This window comes from Mytilus galloprovincialis, chromosome 1 (assembly GCF_965363235.1).
Source record: "Mytilus galloprovincialis chromosome 1, xbMytGall1.hap1.1, whole genome shotgun sequence".
Lineage (NCBI taxonomy): Eukaryota > Metazoa > Mollusca > Bivalvia > Mytilida > Mytilidae > Mytilus > Mytilus galloprovincialis.
The window spans coordinates 111,332,656-111,355,119 of NC_134838.1; the positions used below are offsets into that span (position 1 = coordinate 111,332,656).

The 22,464-nt window shown below is 32.8% G+C and overlaps 3 protein-coding genes across 3 annotated transcripts in view; all 3 read right to left on the reverse strand.

The window, feature by feature from the left end:
• LOC143051647 (proton-coupled folate transporter-like) overlaps nt 1-13,770 on the reverse strand; it is a 37,828-nt gene extending 24,058 nt beyond the window's left edge. Inside the window, exon 1 of the mRNA XM_076224548.1 lies at nt 12,647-13,770. Within this exon, the coding sequence (XP_076080663.1) occupies nt 12,647-13,730 (1,084 nt within the window). The 5' untranslated portion in view covers nt 13,731-13,770. The remainder of the gene's footprint in view (nt 1-12,646) is intronic.
• Nucleotides 153-9,160, reverse strand: LOC143051636 (proton-coupled folate transporter-like). The gene is made up of 4 exons (XM_076224540.1): nt 7,956-9,160; nt 5,106-5,189; nt 4,262-4,418; nt 153-538 (listed from the first exon to the last, which is right to left on the reverse strand). The coding sequence occupies exons 1-4, from the start codon at nt 9,076-9,078 to the stop codon at nt 442-444; spliced, it is 1,461 nt and encodes a 486-aa protein (XP_076080655.1). The 5' UTR covers nt 9,079-9,160; the 3' UTR covers nt 153-441.
• Nucleotides 13,771-17,177: 3,407 nt separating the features above from the next.
• LOC143051657 (proton-coupled folate transporter-like) lies at nt 17,178-21,701 on the reverse strand. The gene is made up of 4 exons (XM_076224559.1): nt 20,628-21,701; nt 18,424-18,507; nt 17,722-17,878; nt 17,178-17,349 (listed from the first exon to the last, which is right to left on the reverse strand). Exons 1-4 carry the CDS (start codon nt 21,631-21,633, stop codon nt 17,223-17,225), a joined length of 1,374 nt encoding a protein of 457 aa, XP_076080674.1. The 5' UTR covers nt 21,634-21,701; the 3' UTR covers nt 17,178-17,222.
• Nucleotides 21,702-22,464: the final 763 nt, after the last annotated feature.

A 22,464-nucleotide genomic window follows, 5' to 3' on the forward strand; every position in this document is an offset into this window, starting at 1 on the left:
TTGCGGAGGATAATGTTTTTGTGTGGATTGAAAACTTATTTCATTTTTTTTGTTTTTCAAACAAAGACGAGTGCGACAAAAAGTAAGTGCTATTTTCACAATAAATTTATTACACACTAAACAAAAGTTGTTTGAAAATATCTATTGTCTGTTTTTCTACGACCCACGGTTTTATCGTTCCTTAAATGTATTTTGTCATTGAGTTGCTGTGTTTTTCAAATATTATATCCATATCTTCCTTTATTTCTACTGTCACAGACAAATTGATTTTTATATTTGGCTTTATTTTGGTTTATTATAAATTTTGTAAAAATTGATACATTATAAAATTTCACAACAGTACGAAAAACAACAACAAATAAGACCATAGTCCCTGAGTTTCTCTCCATCGTTTAGTTTTACGACCATGCTATTATATTGTGCTCTTCTGTTCATCTGTAATTATTGTAGTAACTCTGTTTTCTCTGTGCTCTGTACCGTAGGCTTTTCTATGATGATTTCATCACGTATATGCTGTGTATTTGTACAGGAAGTGAATCTAAAATACAAAAAAAATATTAAAGAATAGTCATTCGATTCTATGGACCTAATGTATATCTTAGTTTGCATTGTTTTTATAACTGAAACGTGAAAATAAACATAAGATTGGATAAAAAAAGTCGCCTTTTCTCCGATGATATATAAATCTGTTCTAATTTACTTTTAAATCAAGTCTTAATGTAGACAGCAAATATTACTGACCGAGTGTATTCAATAAACTTTTTAGTGTTTCTATTTTTCTTGTTTTCTCATGTTTTTTGTTGTTGTTGGTTTTTTTGTTGTTTTTTTTTTTTGTTTTTTCGTTTCCTTTTTGGTGGCATATGTACGGAAGCCGTAAGGGGACACACAAAACATTAGAAAATATTTTTTTTAATTCGAGATCACGATAAAACATTACCGTTTTACCGAGATCTCGATAAAAAATATATCGTTATCTCGAGAAAACGAAATTGTTATATCGAGATCTCGGATTATTAAATCGTTATCTCGGATTATTAAATCGTTATCTCGAATTTATTATATCGAGATCTCGGATTATTATATCGAGATCTCGGATTATTATATTGTTATCTCGGTTTAATATATAGTTTCGTTTTCTCGAGATAACGATATAATAATCCGAGATCTCGATATAAGAGTTTCGTTTTCTCGAGATAACGATATAATAATCCGAGATCTCGATATAACAGTTGCGTTTTCTCGAGAAAACGAAACTGTTATATCGAGATCTCGGATTATTAAATCGTTATCTCGGTTTAATATATCGAGATCTCGATAAAAAAATGTATCGTTATCTCGAGAAAACGAAACTGTTATATCGAGATCTCGGATTATTATATCGTTATCTCGAGAAAACGAAACACTTATATCGAGATCTCGGATTATTATATCGTTATCTCGATTTATTAAAATGAGAATTCGGATTATTAAATCGTTATCTCGGTTAAATATATCGAGATCTCGATAAAAATATATATCGTTATCTCAATAAAACGAAACTGTATTTCTGAATTCGTCATTTTGTTGTTATCTAACAAATATTCAAATTAATATCAGAAAAAAAATGCAAAGCATTCATTAAAAATTCTAACTTAATTCATTCATTTATTTAGTTTCAGAGAATAAACTAGTGGATTTCCCTAACTATTTTTAACCGAAATTCCTTTGTACAATGTATGGACGACCTGAATACCAAAACATATATATATAAGTATTAAAATACTCAACGTATTCTTTATTTTTATTTTCACGTTACCTTTGCTGTTAATAGACCTCATTTGAAAGCCTATTAATAGAGGAACAAAAGTTATATAGTCAATATGTTCCGCAACGCATATTAGAGAAGTATTGAAGGACCTAAAAATAGAAATACGGCTGAACATTATGAAAAAGCTTATTTTAAATAATGGAATGAACTTCAACGACCCGTCAGCCACAAATTAAGGAAAACTTTATACACCATTTGAAAGCTTATTAAAAGAGGAACAAAATGATATAAATAGTATGTGCCGGAATGACAGTTAGAGAGGTTACTGAGGACCTAAATGCCAAAATACACGTGAATATTAAGAAATGGCCAATTTTGAATAATGGAATGGATGTTTGGAATTTTGGGATAGACTGTCGCGACCCTTCAACCCCTAATTCCAAATATACAGTATACCTAATTCGAAAGCTTATTAATATACCATTGTATCCCTCTTTCTATAAGCTTTCAAGTAGTGTATAAAGGGGTCGAAGGGTCTGTGTTACTCCTCTAATAAGCGTTGCGGAACATATTGACTATATGTCTTTTGTTTTCTATAAATAAGCTATATAAGGTATAAGGTATGTATGTAATTAGGGGCTGAAGGATTGCAGCAGTCCATTCCATTTTTCAAAATATCGATTCCATTATTCAAAATAAGCTATTTCTTAATGTTCACGCGTATTTCGACATATAGGCTCTATGTCAATCCTCTAATATGCGTTGCGGAACAGATTGACTATATGTCTTTTGTTCTCTATAAATAAGCTTTTGAATGAGGTATAAGGTATGTATGTAATTAGGGGCTAAAGGATCGCAGCAGTCCATTCTATTATTCAAAATATCCCTTCCATTATTCAAAATTGGCTACATATTTCTTAACGTTCACGCGTATTTAGGCATTTAGGTCCTCCGTAACCCACTCTAATGGTCATTGCGGCACATATTATTTATAACCATTTTGTTTCTCTATTAATATGCTTTCAAATGGTCTATAAATTTTTCCTTAATTATGGACTCACGGGTCGCAGAAGTTCACTCCATTATTCAAAATAAGCTATTTTATGATGTTCACCCGTATTTCTATTTTTAGGTCCTTGGTTACTCCTCTAATTCTCTATTAATAACCTTTCGAATAAGGTCTAATGTATATCTGTATAGGGTCTGAAGGGTCGCAACAGTCCATTCCATTATTCAAAATATCCCATTCATTATTCAAAATTGGCTATTTTCATAATTTTCACGCTTATTTTGACATGTAGGTCTTCTGTAACCCCTCTAATGGTCATTGCGGCAAAATGGACATGTTATATCTATAGATATGGCATGAAGAACACCAAAGGTACTGTGAAAATAAAAAATGGTAACGTTGAGTATTTTAATATATTTATATGTTTTGGTAGTCAGGTTTTCCATACATTGAACCAAGGAATTTCGGTTAATAATAGCTAGGGAAATCCACTAGTTTATTCTCCGAAACTAAATGAATGAATTAAGTTAAAATTTTTAAAGAGTGCTTTGAATTTTTGTTTCTGATATTAATTTGAATATTTGTAAGATAACATCAGAATGACGAATTCAGAAATACAGATTCGTTTTATCGAGATAACGATATATTTTAATCGAGATCTCGATATATATAACCGAGATAACGATTTAAGAATCCGAGATCTCGTTTTAATAAATCGAGATAACGATATAATAATCCGAGATCTCGATATAACAGTTTCGTTTTCTCGAGATAACGATATATTTTATATCGAGATCTCGATATATTAAACCGAGATAACGATTTAATAATACGAGATCTCGATATAACAGTTTCGTTTTCTCGAGATAACGATATATTTTTTATCGAGATCTCGGTAAAACGGTAATGTTTTATCGTCATCTCGAATTAAAAAAAATATTTTCTAATGTTTTGTGTGTCCCCTTACGGCTTCCGTACATATGGACACACTGATATAATGAACGTGCAGAATTAGACAATAAGTATTGCACTGCCTCATTCCGATAAACAGACTTTCTGACAACACAATTGAACTGAAAAAATACAGTGTTTGAAGAAGTTTGTTTTTGATCTCATCACAAATTAAATGAATAAAATACTGATTTAAGATTATTGGCGTTTTCCAAAAGTAAGTTAAATGTCCAATTTCAACTGCCGATAATAAATAGACAAGTTTCCCAGACTAAATTATTGAAACCAAAATATGTATAATTTACTGATTCATATGCAAACCTTTTAAAAAACATCATTCAAAGAAATATTGCACACTGACGACGGCTAGTGTTTCTATTTGGATTCGTGCGTTTGACATGATCATCTTTTTGTTGAAGTGAAATCGGTTGAAATGATGTGATTGATTAACAATGTAATAGGAACGCTGCATTTACTTTATGGTCCATATCTCGAATTCTGTGTGAAATGTTTGAAGCATTTATTATATAAGTTTGTCGTTTTAAAAGAATTACATTAGTAAAAGTACTGCAACTGTTGAGACACCCGCCATAACAAAAAATACTAATCCGTTGTATATGGACAAAGTCTGGTCATAAATGTTGTTAAATAAAGTAGCAGCTCCAAGTGAACAGACAGCTTCCAGTAGGTACACATTCGAAAATAATACACCTAAAAAAGAATAGAAATGTATTTTATCAATCCTAGTTTTAGACCGATCAGTCATAGTAAAGCGTCAGAAAATTACACAAATAACTATAAGGAAGCCTGGTAAAACTACCGTGATCTACATCAGTAAAGGTCCCGAATAACGTATACGAAGCAATGTTCTGGTAACGATAATAAGGACGATGCCGTCAATTCACGGTCAGCAATTTCCAGAGCTAATTCAAGGAGAAGGAATTCCAAACCATATGATCGTCCGCTGGAAAAATCAACAAATGGTAATGGCCGTCAAGACAACAATGGTACAAAATTCAACACAAAAGAATTCTTTCGTGGCTTTAGCCAATTCAACGTCAATTATGGGAACCGTGGTAAATCAAACAGCAATTTCCAATCAGCAGTGTGCTTTTACTGCAACCAGCCCGGTCAAATTTTTATAGGACTAACATTAACAATACCAATTTTACTGAACCAGATGTGTATTTCGATGATAAATGTCTCATCATTGATGCTCGAAGCAAACTACTTGAAAATCCAAACTTGTTCAAAAATTGAAAAGCTGGTAAATCCTAAAATGACAAAACAGTATTGCCAATTTGGATACATGAAAATTTTCATCATACAATACATAGCCTTCTTGTGGATTTGATTGCTTATCATTCAACATGTGATATCAATTATCCTTATACTTACCTTGCTTGTCTTTACTAACTAAACGAGAAAGTACTGCTTTAATCACAGAAATTGGCAGAAACCTCAGTAAACCAACTGCTGTTCCTGAAAAAAATATTCAAATGTTTGAACTTTATCATTTCTATATTATCTTAGGGCAAATTCCTTATAATTCAATCATATACAACTGTACAAAACCATTGCAATGTCAAATAAAAAGTCAATTATGATACACGATGGTCTTGATGTATACATTCGGCGTACTGATGTTGTTTGTCATCTTAACAACGTATTCTATTGTTCTTTCATTTGTCTTAGTTCTATTATTAATATGTCTTTTACTGTTGGATTGTTTTATGTGATATCAATTTGGCGTGGCTCGGTACTTAAACATCCCGTCAATGTGTTTGTATTGTCTTTAAATTTTTTGATGGTGTGTTTTGTATATGCACCTTTTGTATTTCTTTGGTTCTTATAACGTGACTCTGTACTTTTAAAGATCCCGTCAGAATGATATTGTTCTATTTTATGTCATTATGATATATTTCTATTATGAATTACAAAATTATTCAATCGCGTAGTGGAATAAACTATTTGTAGATTCTTATAAATTCTATATAACTTTTGGACTATTTTAAATCTTAGTCTATTTCTGAAATCAATTCTTACATACTTTTGATTTTTTAACCCTGTATGCTAACATTGCCTATGTGAAATTTTGAAATTGTTTGTATGTACATTGAACGACAAATATCTGTGACGTTTAAAATTTTCTGACGTCAGACACGCGAATCAATGAATGTATATGTAGATAGATACTTATGTGTTCTGTTAAATTGTTTCTTTTAAAATTGTTACATGATGATGACTGCTGTACCCATATTTTGGCTATTTTATTTATTATGTCTCTTTAGTTCACGCATCATTGGTAATATACCGAAATTTGATGAAACTATCATAAAAGTGAGAGGTTTAGCGCTATAAAACCAGGTTTAATCCACCATTTTCTACATTTGAAAATGCCTGTACCAAGTCAGGAATATGACAGTTCTTGTCCATTCGTTTTTGATGTGTTTTGTTATTTGATTTTGCCATGTGATTATGGACTTTCCGATTAGATTTTCCTCTAAGTTTAGTATTTTTGTGATTTTACTTTTTATGAATAGACTAGAGTGACCAGAATGAAAACATGTATTGTCTAAACTGACTTTCTGTGTTATACAATGAAACTTGGTTGCATTTTACTGATAAAAGAGGGACGAAAGATACCAAAGGGACAGTCAAACTCATAAATCTAAAACAAACTGACAACGCCATGGCTAAAAATGAAAAAGACAAACAGAAAAACAATAGTACACATGACACAACATAGAAAACTAAAGAATAAACAACACGAACCCCACCAAAAACTAGGGGTGATCTCAGGTGCTCCGGAAGAGTAAGCAGATCCTGCTCCACATATGGCACTCGTCGTGTTGCTTATGTGATTACAAATCCGGTAAATAGTCTAATTCGGTAGGTCACATTCATGAAAGGGAAGGGGATTGTAGTTACGACGTAAGGAACATATACGATATCATTTGTGAAACGGTTATTCCATAACGGTCAACCAACTCGTGATGGCGTCCGTAAAATTTACGAAGGGATGATTTCAACTTCACCATTTGGAACTCTTGGTTTAGTAGCTTCCTTGTGAGCAGTAACCCTCTATCAAGAAAATCATGATAGGAAATGCAAGCACGGGAATATCGTATCAATTGGGAGATATATACCCCGTATGCAGGTGCTGCTGGAATGTTGCTACTTAGAAATGGAAAGTTCACAATTGGAAAGCTGAAATCATCTCTTTTGTCGTAAAGTTTTGTTTTCAACCGACCCTCATTGTCAATTTCTAGATGTAAGTCAAGATATGAAGCCGACTTAACTGTATCTGTAGTATCCTTTATCTCCAATTCGATGGGATAGATGCGTTCCACGTAGTCACCAAATTTTGAATTATGTAGTGAAAGAACGTCATCTATATAGCGGAAAGTAGAGTTAAAGGATATTGCTAACTTCTTATCTTTCTTCCTAAGAAGTTCCTGCATGAAGTCAGCCTCATAATAATAAAGAAACAAGTCGGCAAGTAGAGGGGCACAGTTTGTTCCCATTGGGATGCCGACAGTCTGTTGAAAAACACGTCCTCCGAACGTTACAAATATGTTGTCAATCAAGAAATCAAGCGTCTTGATAATATCGGTTTCAGAGAATTTTTTGTTTGAATCAGAGTGATTCTTTACAAAGTATGATTTATCCCTCCCTAAGACAAGATACTTGTATCTACGTTGGCCATTCTTTTTTATGAAGCAAAGTAATACCAACTCTTTTAATTTGTCTTTTAGTTTGGAATGTGGAATACTTGTGTACAGAGTAGAAAAGTCAAATGTTTTAATACTGTTACAAGATGAAAGAGAGTTAGATTGTATGATAAAAGTCATGGCTATATATAAGGGCAAAAAATGATGTGGGCTCTTCTGGGATGAATTTGTTATCTAATAATAACATAAGGAATTTGTTATGTATAGAATGTCCTCACGATTTGTTCTTATTGTGTAATATTCGAAAAGTTTCAGTACTTCAATAATTGTTTGTCAAATCCACTTTATTATTGAAATACTGAAACTATTCTAATATTACACAATTAAAGAGAAGATTTAAGGTTCTAACTTCCAGAGTTATCTTTAGATAATTTGTCTACTGTGGTGTCCCATTTGTTAATAATTATCTTCAAGTATTCATTCATCCCTTGACTGTAATTGTTTTGGTTTTGAGCGTTCCTGATTAGACTTAATAGACCGCATCAAATGTATAGTTATATTTTCGTTACCTTACCTATATAAATCATTGAATCATCAGTTGAAAATCCGAACAGAACAAAACATGCTACACCAGATAGCATGCAAAAGATTGAAATCACGTCATCTTTTAGACGAACACAGCATACGTGTAGAAATTTGATCACGACACCGCCTAAAATATATACTGTACAATTGGTTATAGTGTTGTACCATCCAATATGTTCCGAAGTCCAACAAAAAGGTTCGCCTAAGATATAAATTGTTCTTATCGAGAAAGCACCATTCATAGGCAAGTAATAAAGACAGTACACAACAAAATATGATATAAGAAATCTGACGTAATGTTTGCTATTTTGTTTTGATGATTTCCATAATGTGAACAACTGTCCTGGAATTTCTCGGAAACGGAGTGTTGATGTAATTTCTTGTGGTTTCCACGGATCTTCAAGAGTAATGGTGATTAAGATTAACAGAGAGAGCATTAGTCCTGATGATATAAGATAAGGGTAAGAAAAACCAACAAGTTGTATCAAATATCCAGTACCGACTTGAGAGCATGCAGTCCCAAGTCCAAGGAGTGCTTCATAAACAACAAGCACGAAAGATCTTTCTTTTCCTTCTGACGTGCAATCTGCCAAAATTGCAATATTGGCTAAATGAAAAACGTAAAAATTTCCAGATAAACCCAGAATTCCACAAGCAACAACATAGTAATATAAATGTAAATTCATGTAAACAATTGTTGTTTTTAAAGCAAGTGATATACATACTAACAAAACGTTCCAAAGAATAAGAGGTTTTCGTCCAATTTTATCTGCCATTGGACCTACAAACATTAAAACCGGAAGTGCAAATCCAGCCTGTGCTAACGAAATATACCACGACCAATTTGAGGTTAAACCTTGGATTTTGTCATCAGAAGCTGATGTTGAATTGATGATACATGCCTTTTGTGCTTGTAGAGAATCGTTAGCTGCTTTGAAGTCGGTAGAATTTGTAACACTTTTTAAATACGCATATATATACTGTGGTTCAGCTTGGCCAGATGTTTCAAATGCACAACCATAAATCATCACATAAACCACCACCCGTAATTGAGTACCAAAACTTCCGAATGATTTATCATGTTCTTTTAAAAGAGGTTTCGTTTCCTCCATTATTAAAATATATTCCAGTAAGTCTGTTTTGTCCCAATTTGTATAAGGTCACTCAATGTATTCATAATTTAATGTGTCAAATGTTATCTTAATATTTACTTAACACACGTGGTGTCATTGTATTCAAACATTTACATGTATTAGTAGATAATGCTAAAAATAACATTTAAATTCAAATATAAAGCAACAGTGATTTGTTTAATAATTATAGAAGCAGTGATATCAACACTGCTTAAGATCTTCAACATCGCTAATCTTGTTGACAAACATCTGTTTTTACACAATTGAATTGACAATTTTCTTTCAAATGCATCATAACACTTGAATGGTCCTCCATATTTAACCGACTGTCTACCTCAAATAACATCGGCCAATGGATACAACCTGAAATAATGATAGATATATACCTCCTACATGTAGACTACGAATAACTTAAACAAGTCCTTCGTACCTTTTACTGTCAGGATATGGAATAATTTAAATCCAAGAAGAAAAACACAATATATCCTACAATATATACGAAAACAATAGGTGAACCATTTAGACTTCTAACATATTATGGTAAAGAGTCCAGAAAATTTAATTTAAAAAACATGTATACGAGACTTAGAGTAGTTCAGTAAGAGCAGACTTTTAAAGTAAGATAAATATAGTGAATGATTTAAATACTCCTGTGGTTCTCCTGTTGAAGATGCCATCAATTTCTTCCTAGAATGATACTAATATGTCAATCAAGGAATATCTCTGGCGAATGATCTTATAAATATAAACATACGGCATTGACATTGCAATGCAATACATTATATAAGAACAAAAGTAACTCTAAATACTTTGATGTCGTTTCATAAAACGGTCAAAAATATTTTAGCAGTCCAAGTCAACAGTTTTGTCTCTTTCTTTTTCTTTTCTCTCTTCTCGATTTGCTTTTTCGAAAATTTTGTTGTTGCCATTCCAATGTGACTTCTTCCTTTAATTTCTATTACTGTGAAGCTATGTTGTGTATGTGTTTGCTGTCATCACATGTGTTTATTGTATATGTAAGGAAAGAATATAATATACGTAAAAAACATTTATTTACATCATATAAGAATTTCATTATTTTCTTAAATTAGATTTCGAAACCTTTCTGCTTTGGTCAGAACAGAACTCATTTCAGTTTCAAATATTGTGTGTGCTATAACATCGTGGAATGAACAGTCAATGCAATTTGACTGCTCAAATAGCACAGCTACAGTATATATATATATATATATAGGAAATTTTTTATTTTTTTGTTTGAGGACTGCCCTCGATGCAGTTATAACATCTAAACTGTCACAACATTTGGAAATTTAGAGTTGTGCCAGTTCACATCGAAGATAACTTTTTTCATTTGGCATATCTTTGTAATCTTTGCACCGTGTTTGGAAATTTTAAAATTGTATCAGCGTCTGTGGTGTTCGCTTAAATTGTATAAATTTCAAGATTTAGAAAAAGTTTCTCAGTTTGAATATATTTACATGATTCATTTGACATCGTCCTATTGAAGAAGGATATCTATTATCCGAAATATCTAATATTTGTTCATTTTATAGTTATTTAATGGTGATGTTGTACCCTTTTTGACTTGTTATATATTATATTTTGTAGTGTACAGAATCATATTACATGATCCATCGCCCTGTAAGATTGATCGTTGACTATTTATTCAGTCATTTTATATATATATACATATATACATGGATTCATCAGTATTTATTACCTAAGAAATAGAATACAAAGCCAAAATACAGCAATATCATTTGCTGTGAACAATATAGAAAAGGCTGACCCATTTGGTCGATAGTATACTGCTTGTAAAGAATTTGAACCCAATGGTATCAACAACCCAGTATTCACATGTTTTCACATGATGATGATTGTTTATAAAATATTGAATTATTAGCAAGGACTTTCTACCCCAGGCAAACTAGCCTAGACATATTTGGTACAACTTTTGAGAAGATTTCGGTTTTGATACTTTTCAAATTCGTTTTGATTATATACGTTTTTGATTCGAGCGGCATTCATAAGTCGTACTAGTATATAAAAACGCGACTCTGGCGTACCAAATTACAAGCCTGTGTCTCAAATGAGTTTTTACCAACAATGCGCCTCTGCCAATGCTGTATGTACAGAGGGTTATAACCAGCTCATTGTTAAGCCTTCTTATTTGGTTTTGGCATTCTCACTGTGAATTCGAGTGGCAGCGGTGAGTCCCATGCAGTCAAAAGCGCAGTCTGTCGTTCAACCTATATACCTTGTAGTTTTATTTGGTGACATTTATAAGTGTATTTAACTAAATATCTTTTCTATATGATTTTGTTTTTATGAATAGTATTTTTTGATTCAAGATAACTTTGTTAAGAGGAGATGTAGGAAATGATAAGCCAACAAGGCATTCCCAGGCTAACGATAGTGTTAAAAAAAGTGGTGAATTCAAGAAAGTAATATTCGCATTAAATCCGATAGATAGGGCAAATGTGAGCTGTAAACATGTATTCGACGCAAAAACGTATGCATGCACAAATGTCATTCTTAATTCTCTTTCGAATAGATTTGTTGAATAGGTACAAAAATGTATAATGATATCCAAATATCTATTGTTTCTTACTTACTTTCGTCCAGATTTCAAAACGTGGTTATCATTTTAACTGATGAAATCTATCTATACATGCATATTGTAGTGTTGTTTTCCATTTGTACCAGAAATTAAAGTCAAAGTCTAACCAGAATATTATTTTAATTTATTAGTTTATAGCCTGATTCCAATAAACAGAGAAAGGAATGATTTGCAAAACATACAAAAAGCTCTAAAATTTATGTGAACAAATATTCCAAGGAAAAGATGAGTGATTTTTTTTATCCAATCGTCCACTTGTCTCGACAGTCCTCTGTGATTTATGTCAACTTTAGTTGTATTGTGACGCATTCAACAATATATTTTACAGAACCTTTTGTCAAGAAAGTCAATAGTGCATGTATTTTTTTCATTGACAAACTGAATATTTGGAGATTATTCAACTATAGTATGGACGTTATTTTTCAATTCTTTCTATCTGAACATCAGGGTTGTACTGGTAGTTCATCATATTCATCATCTACTTGGTGGGTTTTGAAATTTTGTTTAGTGTTTAGAATTCTTATTACCCTATTTATCCCGAAGTTGGTTTATTCCTTTTGTCTAGGAATTAATAAGACTGGTCTAAGTTAATAAATATCACCGTCATAATAGTGCTTTATCGTTTGAAATCTCTGATTGATTTATTTTATAATCTTTATTAATTTACAACGCTGCTCTGTTAACTATTTGCTGGCGGCATACGTTTGTAGCTCATGTATATGTGCAATGTAGTGTCAATCTTTAGGGTCAATTACGTACCAAGTTTCTTTAAAATTGTTAAAAAAAAGTATAAATATACGCCAAAAAAACTAGATTAATTTTGAAGAAGTGCGTGTCGTATCATGCAGATTAAAAATCATTTTAATGATATTTTAGGGGAAGGGGAGTTGCAGTTTATGAAATCTATAAACTTAGAAGCATATATACCTCCATAAAGCATCCAGTCAGTGTTGGACAGACCATAAAATACAAAACAACCAACTGAAGAAACGAATCCTAATACGGCAATCGTTTCATCTACGACAACATACTGTAGAATTTTCATAATGAAGGTTGCGACTATGAATAATTCTATATCTTCACCTGCACCAAACCATCCTACATGAACTGGATTCCAACAAAATGGTGGACCAAGTTGGTATAGCGTTCTAATTGTCACAAAAGAATTAAATGGAAAATAATACAAAATATACACAATGAAAAACAAAATAAAATGGAAAATAGATACAGTCACTACAGATTTTTGACGGAATAAAGTAAATATCTGCATCAGAAAAGACGATATCGAAAGCTTAGGCCCTGTTTCCAGTTGTCTACATGTATCTTTCAATGTCGCATAAACCAACATAATATACAACAAAAGAACAACTGATGTTATTAAGAATGGATAAGTATATCCCGTTAATTCTATTAGATATCCAGTGAGTAATTGTGCACAGGTAACTGAAATTCCAAGAAAAGAATCGAAAATTACCATAAGAAACGATCTTTCTTTGTTATCTGTAATATCTGCCATTATGGTGTGGTTTGCTAAATCAAACGTGTAGAAAGTTCCAGATATACCACTCACTACATGAGCAATAATCAACCAATAAAGATCCATAGACATATATACAATTACCGTCCGAAATGCAAACGATAGAAATGTAAATACTGCATTCCACAATAAAATGGGCTTTCGACCAACTCGATCAGCCATCGGACCAACCAAAATCACAATAGGTATGGCCACTCCATACTCTGAAACTGTGAAATACCAAGTCCAACTAGAAGCTTGTTCCTGGATGTTATCCTCATTGTTCTGGCCACATTCCTTCGGTTTTGATGTTGTCACATTATTTGTTTCATTCAAATCAGTATGTTCTTTCAAGTATGCGTAGATAAACTGAGGTTCGGCTCGACCAGTAATATTTAAAGCAAATCCATACAGTAATGCGTAAGATAAAACAAATTCACGGGTCCAACGGCTTGATCTATTCTGTTTTTGCACCAGTGGTGATTTTTCATCCATTATTTTATATTATTATTTTGTATATCATAATCATGTATACTAAAATGTTATATGTTTATCATGTTTTCTGATATATAGGTTATCTACTTACTAGTTCAGAACTGTTGTTATGATAGACTATAGATATATATAGCGAGGACAAATATATGACTAAAGAATGTAACGAAAATGTATACAAGACCATATGATACGTTCAAAGATGATGAAAATTAAAGGCAACAGTAGTTTACTGCTGTTCGAATGTCATAAATCAATTGAGAATTAACAAATAAAGGTTACAAACTAAATCCGCGGGAAACACAAACTACAAGAAGAAAACAATGACATAGCACATGTTGTACATAGATTCATATTCAAAACAGTGTGGCTGTGGTCATTGATTGACGACCTAAATTATCCCATTGACTGGGACAGATTATGTGAACTATGTTTGTCTGTAACGACCACTGCTCACTATGTACTTGTAAAAGACACTTAAACTGTGGGGTCACAAAAGGTTCTCAACACCTAAATGAAATATTTAGAAAAAATAATCAGGAATAACACGATGTTATGATTTATATCAATAATATAAATCAAAACATAATGTTATTCCTGATTAATTTTTCGAATTATTTTAATATTAAAGGCGTTAAGATCCTTTGGTGACCCCACAGTTTAAATTCTATAATAAGTAAGTAGTGAGCAGTGGTCGTTACAGACAAATGTTCACCTAATATGTCCCAGTCAATGGGATAATTTAGGTCGTCAATCAATGGCCACAGCCACACTGTTTTGAATATGATTCTAAAAGGATTTTGATACGTAAATTAGTAATTTCATTTTCAAAAATTCAGCCGTATTAGTTTTTGATTAGTATTGTAAACAAACTTTGATCTTGACGAAATTTTTACTTTTAAAATGAGTCTTGTTAATTCCAAGCTTTCTAGAAACAAAGTGACTGCACAGAGAATTTTAAAATAACTTAAACGCTACAACTCATCATTATCAAAGTGCAGTCCAAATATGAAACCATTCCCTTTAATAGAAGCCAAGAAAAGAAACATTTGCCAAAAGTTTTCTTCTAAGGTGTTTCGGACGACCGGACGGAAAATTTTTAATTTGAGATAATATGACTTTATCTTAGCTTCAGTCCACAAATTATCGACAATTACGATGCAAGAATCATATTTACATCTTACATGTAAATAAATTATTGTTATTTGAAAACGTTGATTCATATTTAAGTTTACTTTGTAAAGAAGCATATTGAATTTCACAACAAATACACCGAAGAGGATATTATCAAAATGATGGACATTTTCATCGACATGTTTTAGTTTAGTGGAATAATTGTTCAACATACAGTAGGTATTCCGTAATATGGGTACTTATTGTTCACCACTTATTTGCTTCTTTTTTTACTCAAATGAAACATATTTCATACAAAACATTTTCAATGACAAAAAGCATTTTGCAAAATTCACAATTTTCTGTTCAGATATATGGATGATGCCACTCCATAATCCATATTGCAATGCGTGATTACATCTCATATACTAGTAATCTTGAGATTAAGGATACCAACAAGAGGAGAGGACCTGTTTCTTATTTTGATCTTTTCCTCGGTATTGACATTGTTGGACGACTCCAAACTAGAATCTATGATAAACGTTATGATTTCAAATTTTTGGAACCTCCCAACTACTTCATCGTATGGTGTTAACATACATCATTGTAACGGGCACCATGACGAGTAAAAAAAGCGATGTTTAAACAAATATGTTATGTAAATAAAATCACCATATATACCAGGATTAAATTGTATACAGTAGAAAAAAAGGCCAATTAAAATACGAATTTTAGGAGTAAAGTCATTATTACGTAATATGATGAAAAACAACAGTCTGTTTATTTGGTCACACATTGTCAATAAAATGGAACTATATGCGACTGTCTAACAACTCAAAGGTTCAATCCACAATTTTCTACATAATGAAATGCCTGTACCAAGTCAGGAATATGACAGTTGTTTTCCATTAGTTTGATGTGTTTGAGCTTTTGATTAGGCCGTTTGATAAGGGACTTTCCAATTTGAAATTCCCTTAGAACTCGGTATTATGGTAATAATTGGTATTTTATATAAAAAAAAACTTTCAGTTTGCCACAAAATAAACACTGAACAGTTGTTGCAAAGACACTCTACATTGGCCTGAGGTATGGGGAGGGTTAAGATCTCACTAAACATGTTTAACCCCGCCGCATTTTTTTGCGTCCGCAGTCAGGAGACTCTGGCCTTTGTTAGACTTGTATATATTTTTTTTAATTTTGGTTTATTTATAGGTTTCTCGGAGTTTAGTATTACGTTCACTTTCACTGAACTAGTAAACGTATTGGTTAGGGGACAACTGAAGCCCGCCTCTGGATGCAGGATTGTTCTCGCTGTGCTGAAGACCCATTGTTGATCTGTCCTCTTAAAACATTTTGTTGTTTAATTGACACATTCCCGGTTTCCATTTTAAATTTTAATTTTTATATACAGAGCATAGCACCCTGACCCAAAGCGCCATTCCGATAGGACATGATTGTGTATTGATACTTTAACGGTCCAAAAAACTGTTGAACTGTCCTGATAATATTTATTCTAATTGCTCTTTTCTTGGGTATGTTAAAATACAAACATCAACATCCATCGAAACAAAACTGTTATTACAGGTATTTTCATTTATATGATAGCTGAAACATTCTGACACTTTCAAATTCATATCTTGAAAGTCTGCTTTGCAATAAAAATAAAGTGAAACCTGTTTAAAGGGACCACTTTATTCCCGTGCTTGCATTTCCTATCATGATTTTCTTGATAGAGGGTTACTGCTCACAAGGAAGCTATTAAACCAAGAGTTCCAAATGGTGAAGTTGAAATCATCCCTTCGTAAATTTTACGGACGCCATCACGAGTTGGTTGACCGTTATGGAATAACCGTTTCACAAATGATATCGGATATGTTCCTTACGTCGTAACTACAATCCCCTTCCCTTTCATGAATGTGACCTACCGAATTAGACTATTTACCGGATTTGTAATCACATAAGCAACACGACGGGTGCCACATGTGGAGCAGGATCTGCTTACCCTTCCGGAGCACCTGAGATCATCCCTAGTTTTTGGTGGGGTTCGTGTTGTTTATTCTTTAGTTTTCTATGTTGTGTCATGTGTACTATTGTTTTTCTGTTTGTCTTTTTCATTTTTAGCCATGGCGTTGTCAGTTTGTTTTAGATTTATGAGTTTGACTGTCCCTTTGGTATCTTTCGTCCCTCTTTTAGGAGAGCAAAAAAGGTTGTTTCATAGGACGGGTGGACAGATTTAATCGATGCATCGCACTACAGTGGGACCTACAAATAATAGTCTTATAACACAGCTTTTTGCTCAATACAGGTGTTATCTAAAGACTGTATATTTAACGCAAGTGCCGCTTGAGTGTTTTTATTAATTACAAATATATCGCAATGCCATTAGTCCTTTTGCGTTGCTTTACATTCATTGTTTTGGGCTTCGTTGACATCTTTTTGGCTTTGTACTGTTGGTTCATCAACTGCAATTTCTTGGTGTTCTGTCTGAGTTCTGGTACGTTGTGTGCATCTGAAAGCGAATTAGATTTTCTTTTAAGACATCTTGTATACGGTTTAAGCCTTACCTTTTTCCATATCTCTTATCTTATCCTAGGTTATTTAATACAATGGTTTTGACCATTATTACACCTGGGCTCCTTCTGCTTACCAATTTGAAAATGCTTGTTTGACATAGTTAGACATTGAGCAATAATTTAACTAATCTGAAAATTTGACACTTTCAATCCGAAATATTTAAATGATTAGATTATTGGTGGCAAATATTTGTTGCAAATTTATAACATAATTGTATTTCCGTTTTCTTAAAGAATGTTTAAATGAAAATCAAGACAATAATGTTAAAAAAAACACGGAATAACCGAATCTTTTTTTTTAAACTCACATAAAAAGAACTACAGCACACATACTAAAACTGGCCATAACAATGAAGACCATTCCTTTGAATATTGGTCGTGTTTGATGGTATATGTTGTTAAATACTGTTACACCACCAAGCCTGCATGTTGCTTCTATGAGGTATATGTTAGAGAAAAGTGTTCCTATGGATAAAACAAAAACTATTTTTATTTTTGTGTACGTATTTTATTAATCTTTTATTATGTATTTCCTATTTACATCACGACAGATTGATCATCCGGGATTATTTTAAATACTAGCAATTTAGTAGAATATTTGAAGTTTTAGAAAACGATTTTAATCTTTACACTATAAAGATACTTGCTTATTGTTTCAATTCTGTATGCCGTTACTGATTTTCTAGTTTTACTTTGATTACTAACTCAATTACATATACTCAATGAACCTAAAGAGTCAAAGTAAAATGAAACTGTTTTAGTAAATTTCAATAGTAACGTTCAGTGTTAAATGTTTAAAATTCAACTTAATATTGTTCGTGTCATTGATTTGAATTCGAAGAAAACTTAAACTTTGTTCTTAAAATGAATTTGTTGACCATGTTTCTTCTTTTACAAATACGGGAAGGTTATTTTATTTATGTATTCTTTGAATTCTTATGCCCTGTGAGTTTATTTTTATAGGTTCTAACCTACTGTATTACTTCATACAAATATACTTTTAATATTACCTTGTTTGTCTGGTATGACCATTCTGGACAGAAATGATTTCAATAGAGGATTTGGTAAAATTCTAATTACTCCAATAGCTGTGGCTAAAAAAAGAAAAACACAATACTCAAAACTAAAAAAAAATATCAAATTAATATATCAGTAATGCAGAATTTAAAACAATTAAGGAAAATGAGATCAAAGATATAGATGTTGTTTAGATTTTAATATGATTCCATCGGTTCATATATTTTCTCTTTTTTTTGTATAAAGTAAAATATAAATAAGTATACACAGGAAAGCACGTCCAATCGTATAATGACGATTTAACTAGGTCTGTTTGATTCCGTGTCATAGATTTAAAATATATGAAAATCATCGCTTTTTCTATCTGGTTGATGTTTTATGTGTTCAGAATCTGATTACGAAAGTGATCTTCCCTGTTGCAGCCTTGTTTCACTTTTTAATGTTACATTCTTTTCATTTTAAATACAAAGCATGCTGAATCACTGCGTAAGCCCATCCAAGTTAAGGGTAAAGTTGAGGCATGGATACGGATTTAATTGAGTTCAATTATTGACCTGCAATCCAATAATACATCATCGACTTATTTTGACAGAATGGAACGAAAACTGACCGGCTGTAGCGAAATATCATTTCATAATTCCGCTTTTCTAAATGTTTAAAACACAAAATTATATTTTGAGTCTGTCAAATTCGTAGCTGCACCTATAATCATAGATTGATTGGTGATTAACTCAACTATCATCGCTACTGTGCTATTTGTTGTGGTCAGTTTTTATTGACGGTGGAAGAATGGCTCGAGAGAACCACCAACCTTTGGTAGGATCTATGAATAAATAAAGCCTCGGTCACACCTTACCGGATAGCACGAACGGACGCCTAACGGGTGAAAATAAAAGTTGTCTGTTGACAAAATTGTTATCCGTTGGGGGTCCGTTGATGTTCTGACCGAATAAAACGGACGCGTAACGAATACATAACGGACACACACCGGATATGCAACGTATTAGAAACTGAAACGTACCGAACAGAACGGATGTCGAACGTACATCCAACGGGCGAGTACCGCATAAAACGGACACCTAACGGAAACGTACCGGATAAAACGGATGAACAAGATATGCGGAAAAATTAAAAGCGACAATAATAATACATGTTTTTTCAATCTGTTCATGTCCGTTAGACGTCCGTTCTTATCCGTTAGACGTCCGTCAATATCCGTTGCATGTCCGTTAATCATACGTTTTATCCGTCCACGTCCGTCATGTCCGGTGGAAAATTTTGAGAATGTTCAAAACTTTGAACGGACGTCCAACGGATGAAATGTCCGTTGAACGTCAGGTAGGCGTCCGTTTTGTACGGTACTCGTCCGTTTCGTCCCGTTTTGTATCCGTTACGTGTCCGTTTTACATCCGTTGGAGGCCTGGCAGATAAATTCACCAACGGACTTCTAACGGACGTCTAACGGATAAAACGGATGTTTAACGAATTTGAAACGACTTCTACCGGACGTATAACGGACAAAACGGATGATGAACGGATCTGAAACGGATAAATGCCAATTGAAAATTTCACGTCATAAGGTTCATGAACTCTTATTATTGATAATCGATCTTAGAGTATGGCACGTCTTCACAATCAAGCAGCTCTTATTCAGGCCAGACACTGCCCTTTGGTGGCATTTTGAAGAACAAACCAAAACCAGTTACACAGAAACATTTTGAATATTTATGCGATGTACATGTATTATTAATGTCGCCTTTAATTTTTCCGCATATCTTGTTCACCTGTTTTATGCGGTTCGCTTCCATTAGGTGTCCGATTTATGCGGTACTCGTCCGTTGGATGTACGTTCGACATCCGTTCTGTCCGGTACGTTTCAGTTTCTCATACGTTGCATATCCCTTGCATATCCGTTATGCATTCGTTAAGCGTCCGTTTTATTTGGTCAGTACATCAACGGACTCCCAACGGATAACAATTTTGTCAACGGACAACTTTTATTTTCATGATAGGGCGTCCGTTCGTCTTATCATGTAAGGTGTGACCGAGGCTTTAGGCATCCGTTCGAGCTATCCGTTAAGGTTTGACCGAGGCTTAAAACACTTAGATATAAACAAAAACAAACACAGGTTGATAAGGTTTCACTCATAAATAGTTAGACCTGAGAATATTTTATGAGACAATATAAGCTTCTTACCTGTATATATAAACCAATCAGCTGCTAACATTCCGAACATTACCAAAAAAGCAATGTTAGAAACAAAACCTAAAATTGTTATCGTCTCGTCTTTGATGACCATCAGAAGACATCTCAGAATCAAAACACTAAACACGTATTGAATGACATCAACTCCAGCAGCATACCATCCTATATGTACTGACGACCAACAGAAAGGTAGTCCTAATGTATATAATGTCCGAATAGAGCCGAACGAAGAAATAGGAAAATGGTAAATGAAAAAAATTAAGATGGTTATTGAAAAAATCTTCCAACTAACGCTTCTTGACAGGGATTCCCTTTTAGTACAGAAAGTATACACTTCTTTTGTTTTTGCAGAAAATGTATGTGTTTTCTCTATCTCGATGTTTTCCTCTTGAAAAGTACAAAACGATATGAAAACAATAATATTTAAACCATTAGATATTAGATATGGATATGTGAAACCTAGAAGTTTGATGAGATATCCTGTTCCTATTTCAGAAATACATAGTCCTAATCCCATCATAGATTCATATAGTGCAAATGCAAACGGTCGCTGTTTACCGGCTTTCGTACAGTTCGCCAATGTTGAGCAACATGCAAAATGATATGCATAGTGACTTCCAGCGAAACCTTCAATGCAGCACGTCAGTAAATACCAATATAAATTCAGATCTGCATAAACTATATAAGTACGGATGGAAAATGAAATAACAGTTAGTCCTAAATTATACAATATAATTGGTTTCCGTCCCAGTTTATCGGAAAGTGGTCCTATTAAGACAAGAACCGGAAGTCCAATGCCATATATAACAAGTGTAATATACCACGTCCAATCTGTTGCCAATCCCTGTATATAATTATCACCAGTATTGGTTGTATTATCCAGGCATTTTTCATCATCTTTTGACTTATTGACTCCCGTTTCATAAACAGTGTTATTAATTTCAGTGCGATTTTTCAAATACGCGTACACAAACTGTGTTTCAGTTATACTTCGCATTTCAATGGCACATCCATATATTAGTCCAAAGAGACTGATTTTAAATTGGTTATTGTACCAACCAGAAGAACTTACCGATTGCTGTGTTTTCAAGAGCGGTCTATTTTCGTTCATTTTGTTACTTATGACTCTGAATCTAGATCAGTTATCTTATCAAATTGGTTATATTCCCCTTGTTGATTCAGATAAAATAGATAAACCCGTTTACATTTGACACAATAACATTTATTTCTTGATACATTTCATACATCGTTAATGCTTTGTGAAATTATTTATGGCAAATTATATGTAATTGAGCGGTATTTCAGATTTGCATGCAGTTGATAATAGCGGTTTGTTACAGTAACAAAAAATCTTTAATTGTCATTTTGTTATAAACTTCATAAAGATTGAATACTAGTATATAGATCAAAAACTTACTCAGAAGACTACAAAAGAACCAAAAAGAACTTTCGTTCGTTTTCTTAGATTTCTTGTATTTTTTCATATTATAGTCTGTATACTGAGGATATTCTACACCCAGTAATAGGGTGTATTTGTCAATTTCGGAATGTTTGGTCTTTGACGCTCCTTTGCTTTGTACTATATTTGAATTTTTGTTTGGCTTTTTTTGTTCGAGTGTTACTAATGGGTAAAACTATATCGTTTTAAAATGTCTTTTCGTCAGTATTGATTTTCATTTCAGAAGAAATCAATACATTTTGAGAACCTTTTTCATATTCCTTTGTATAATATATTATTTAGAACTCATATCCAAAAATGTCATAATGATACCATTTTGACTATAGAACTTCATAAAAAAAGACTGCAATACTTAAAGTAATTGGAGAT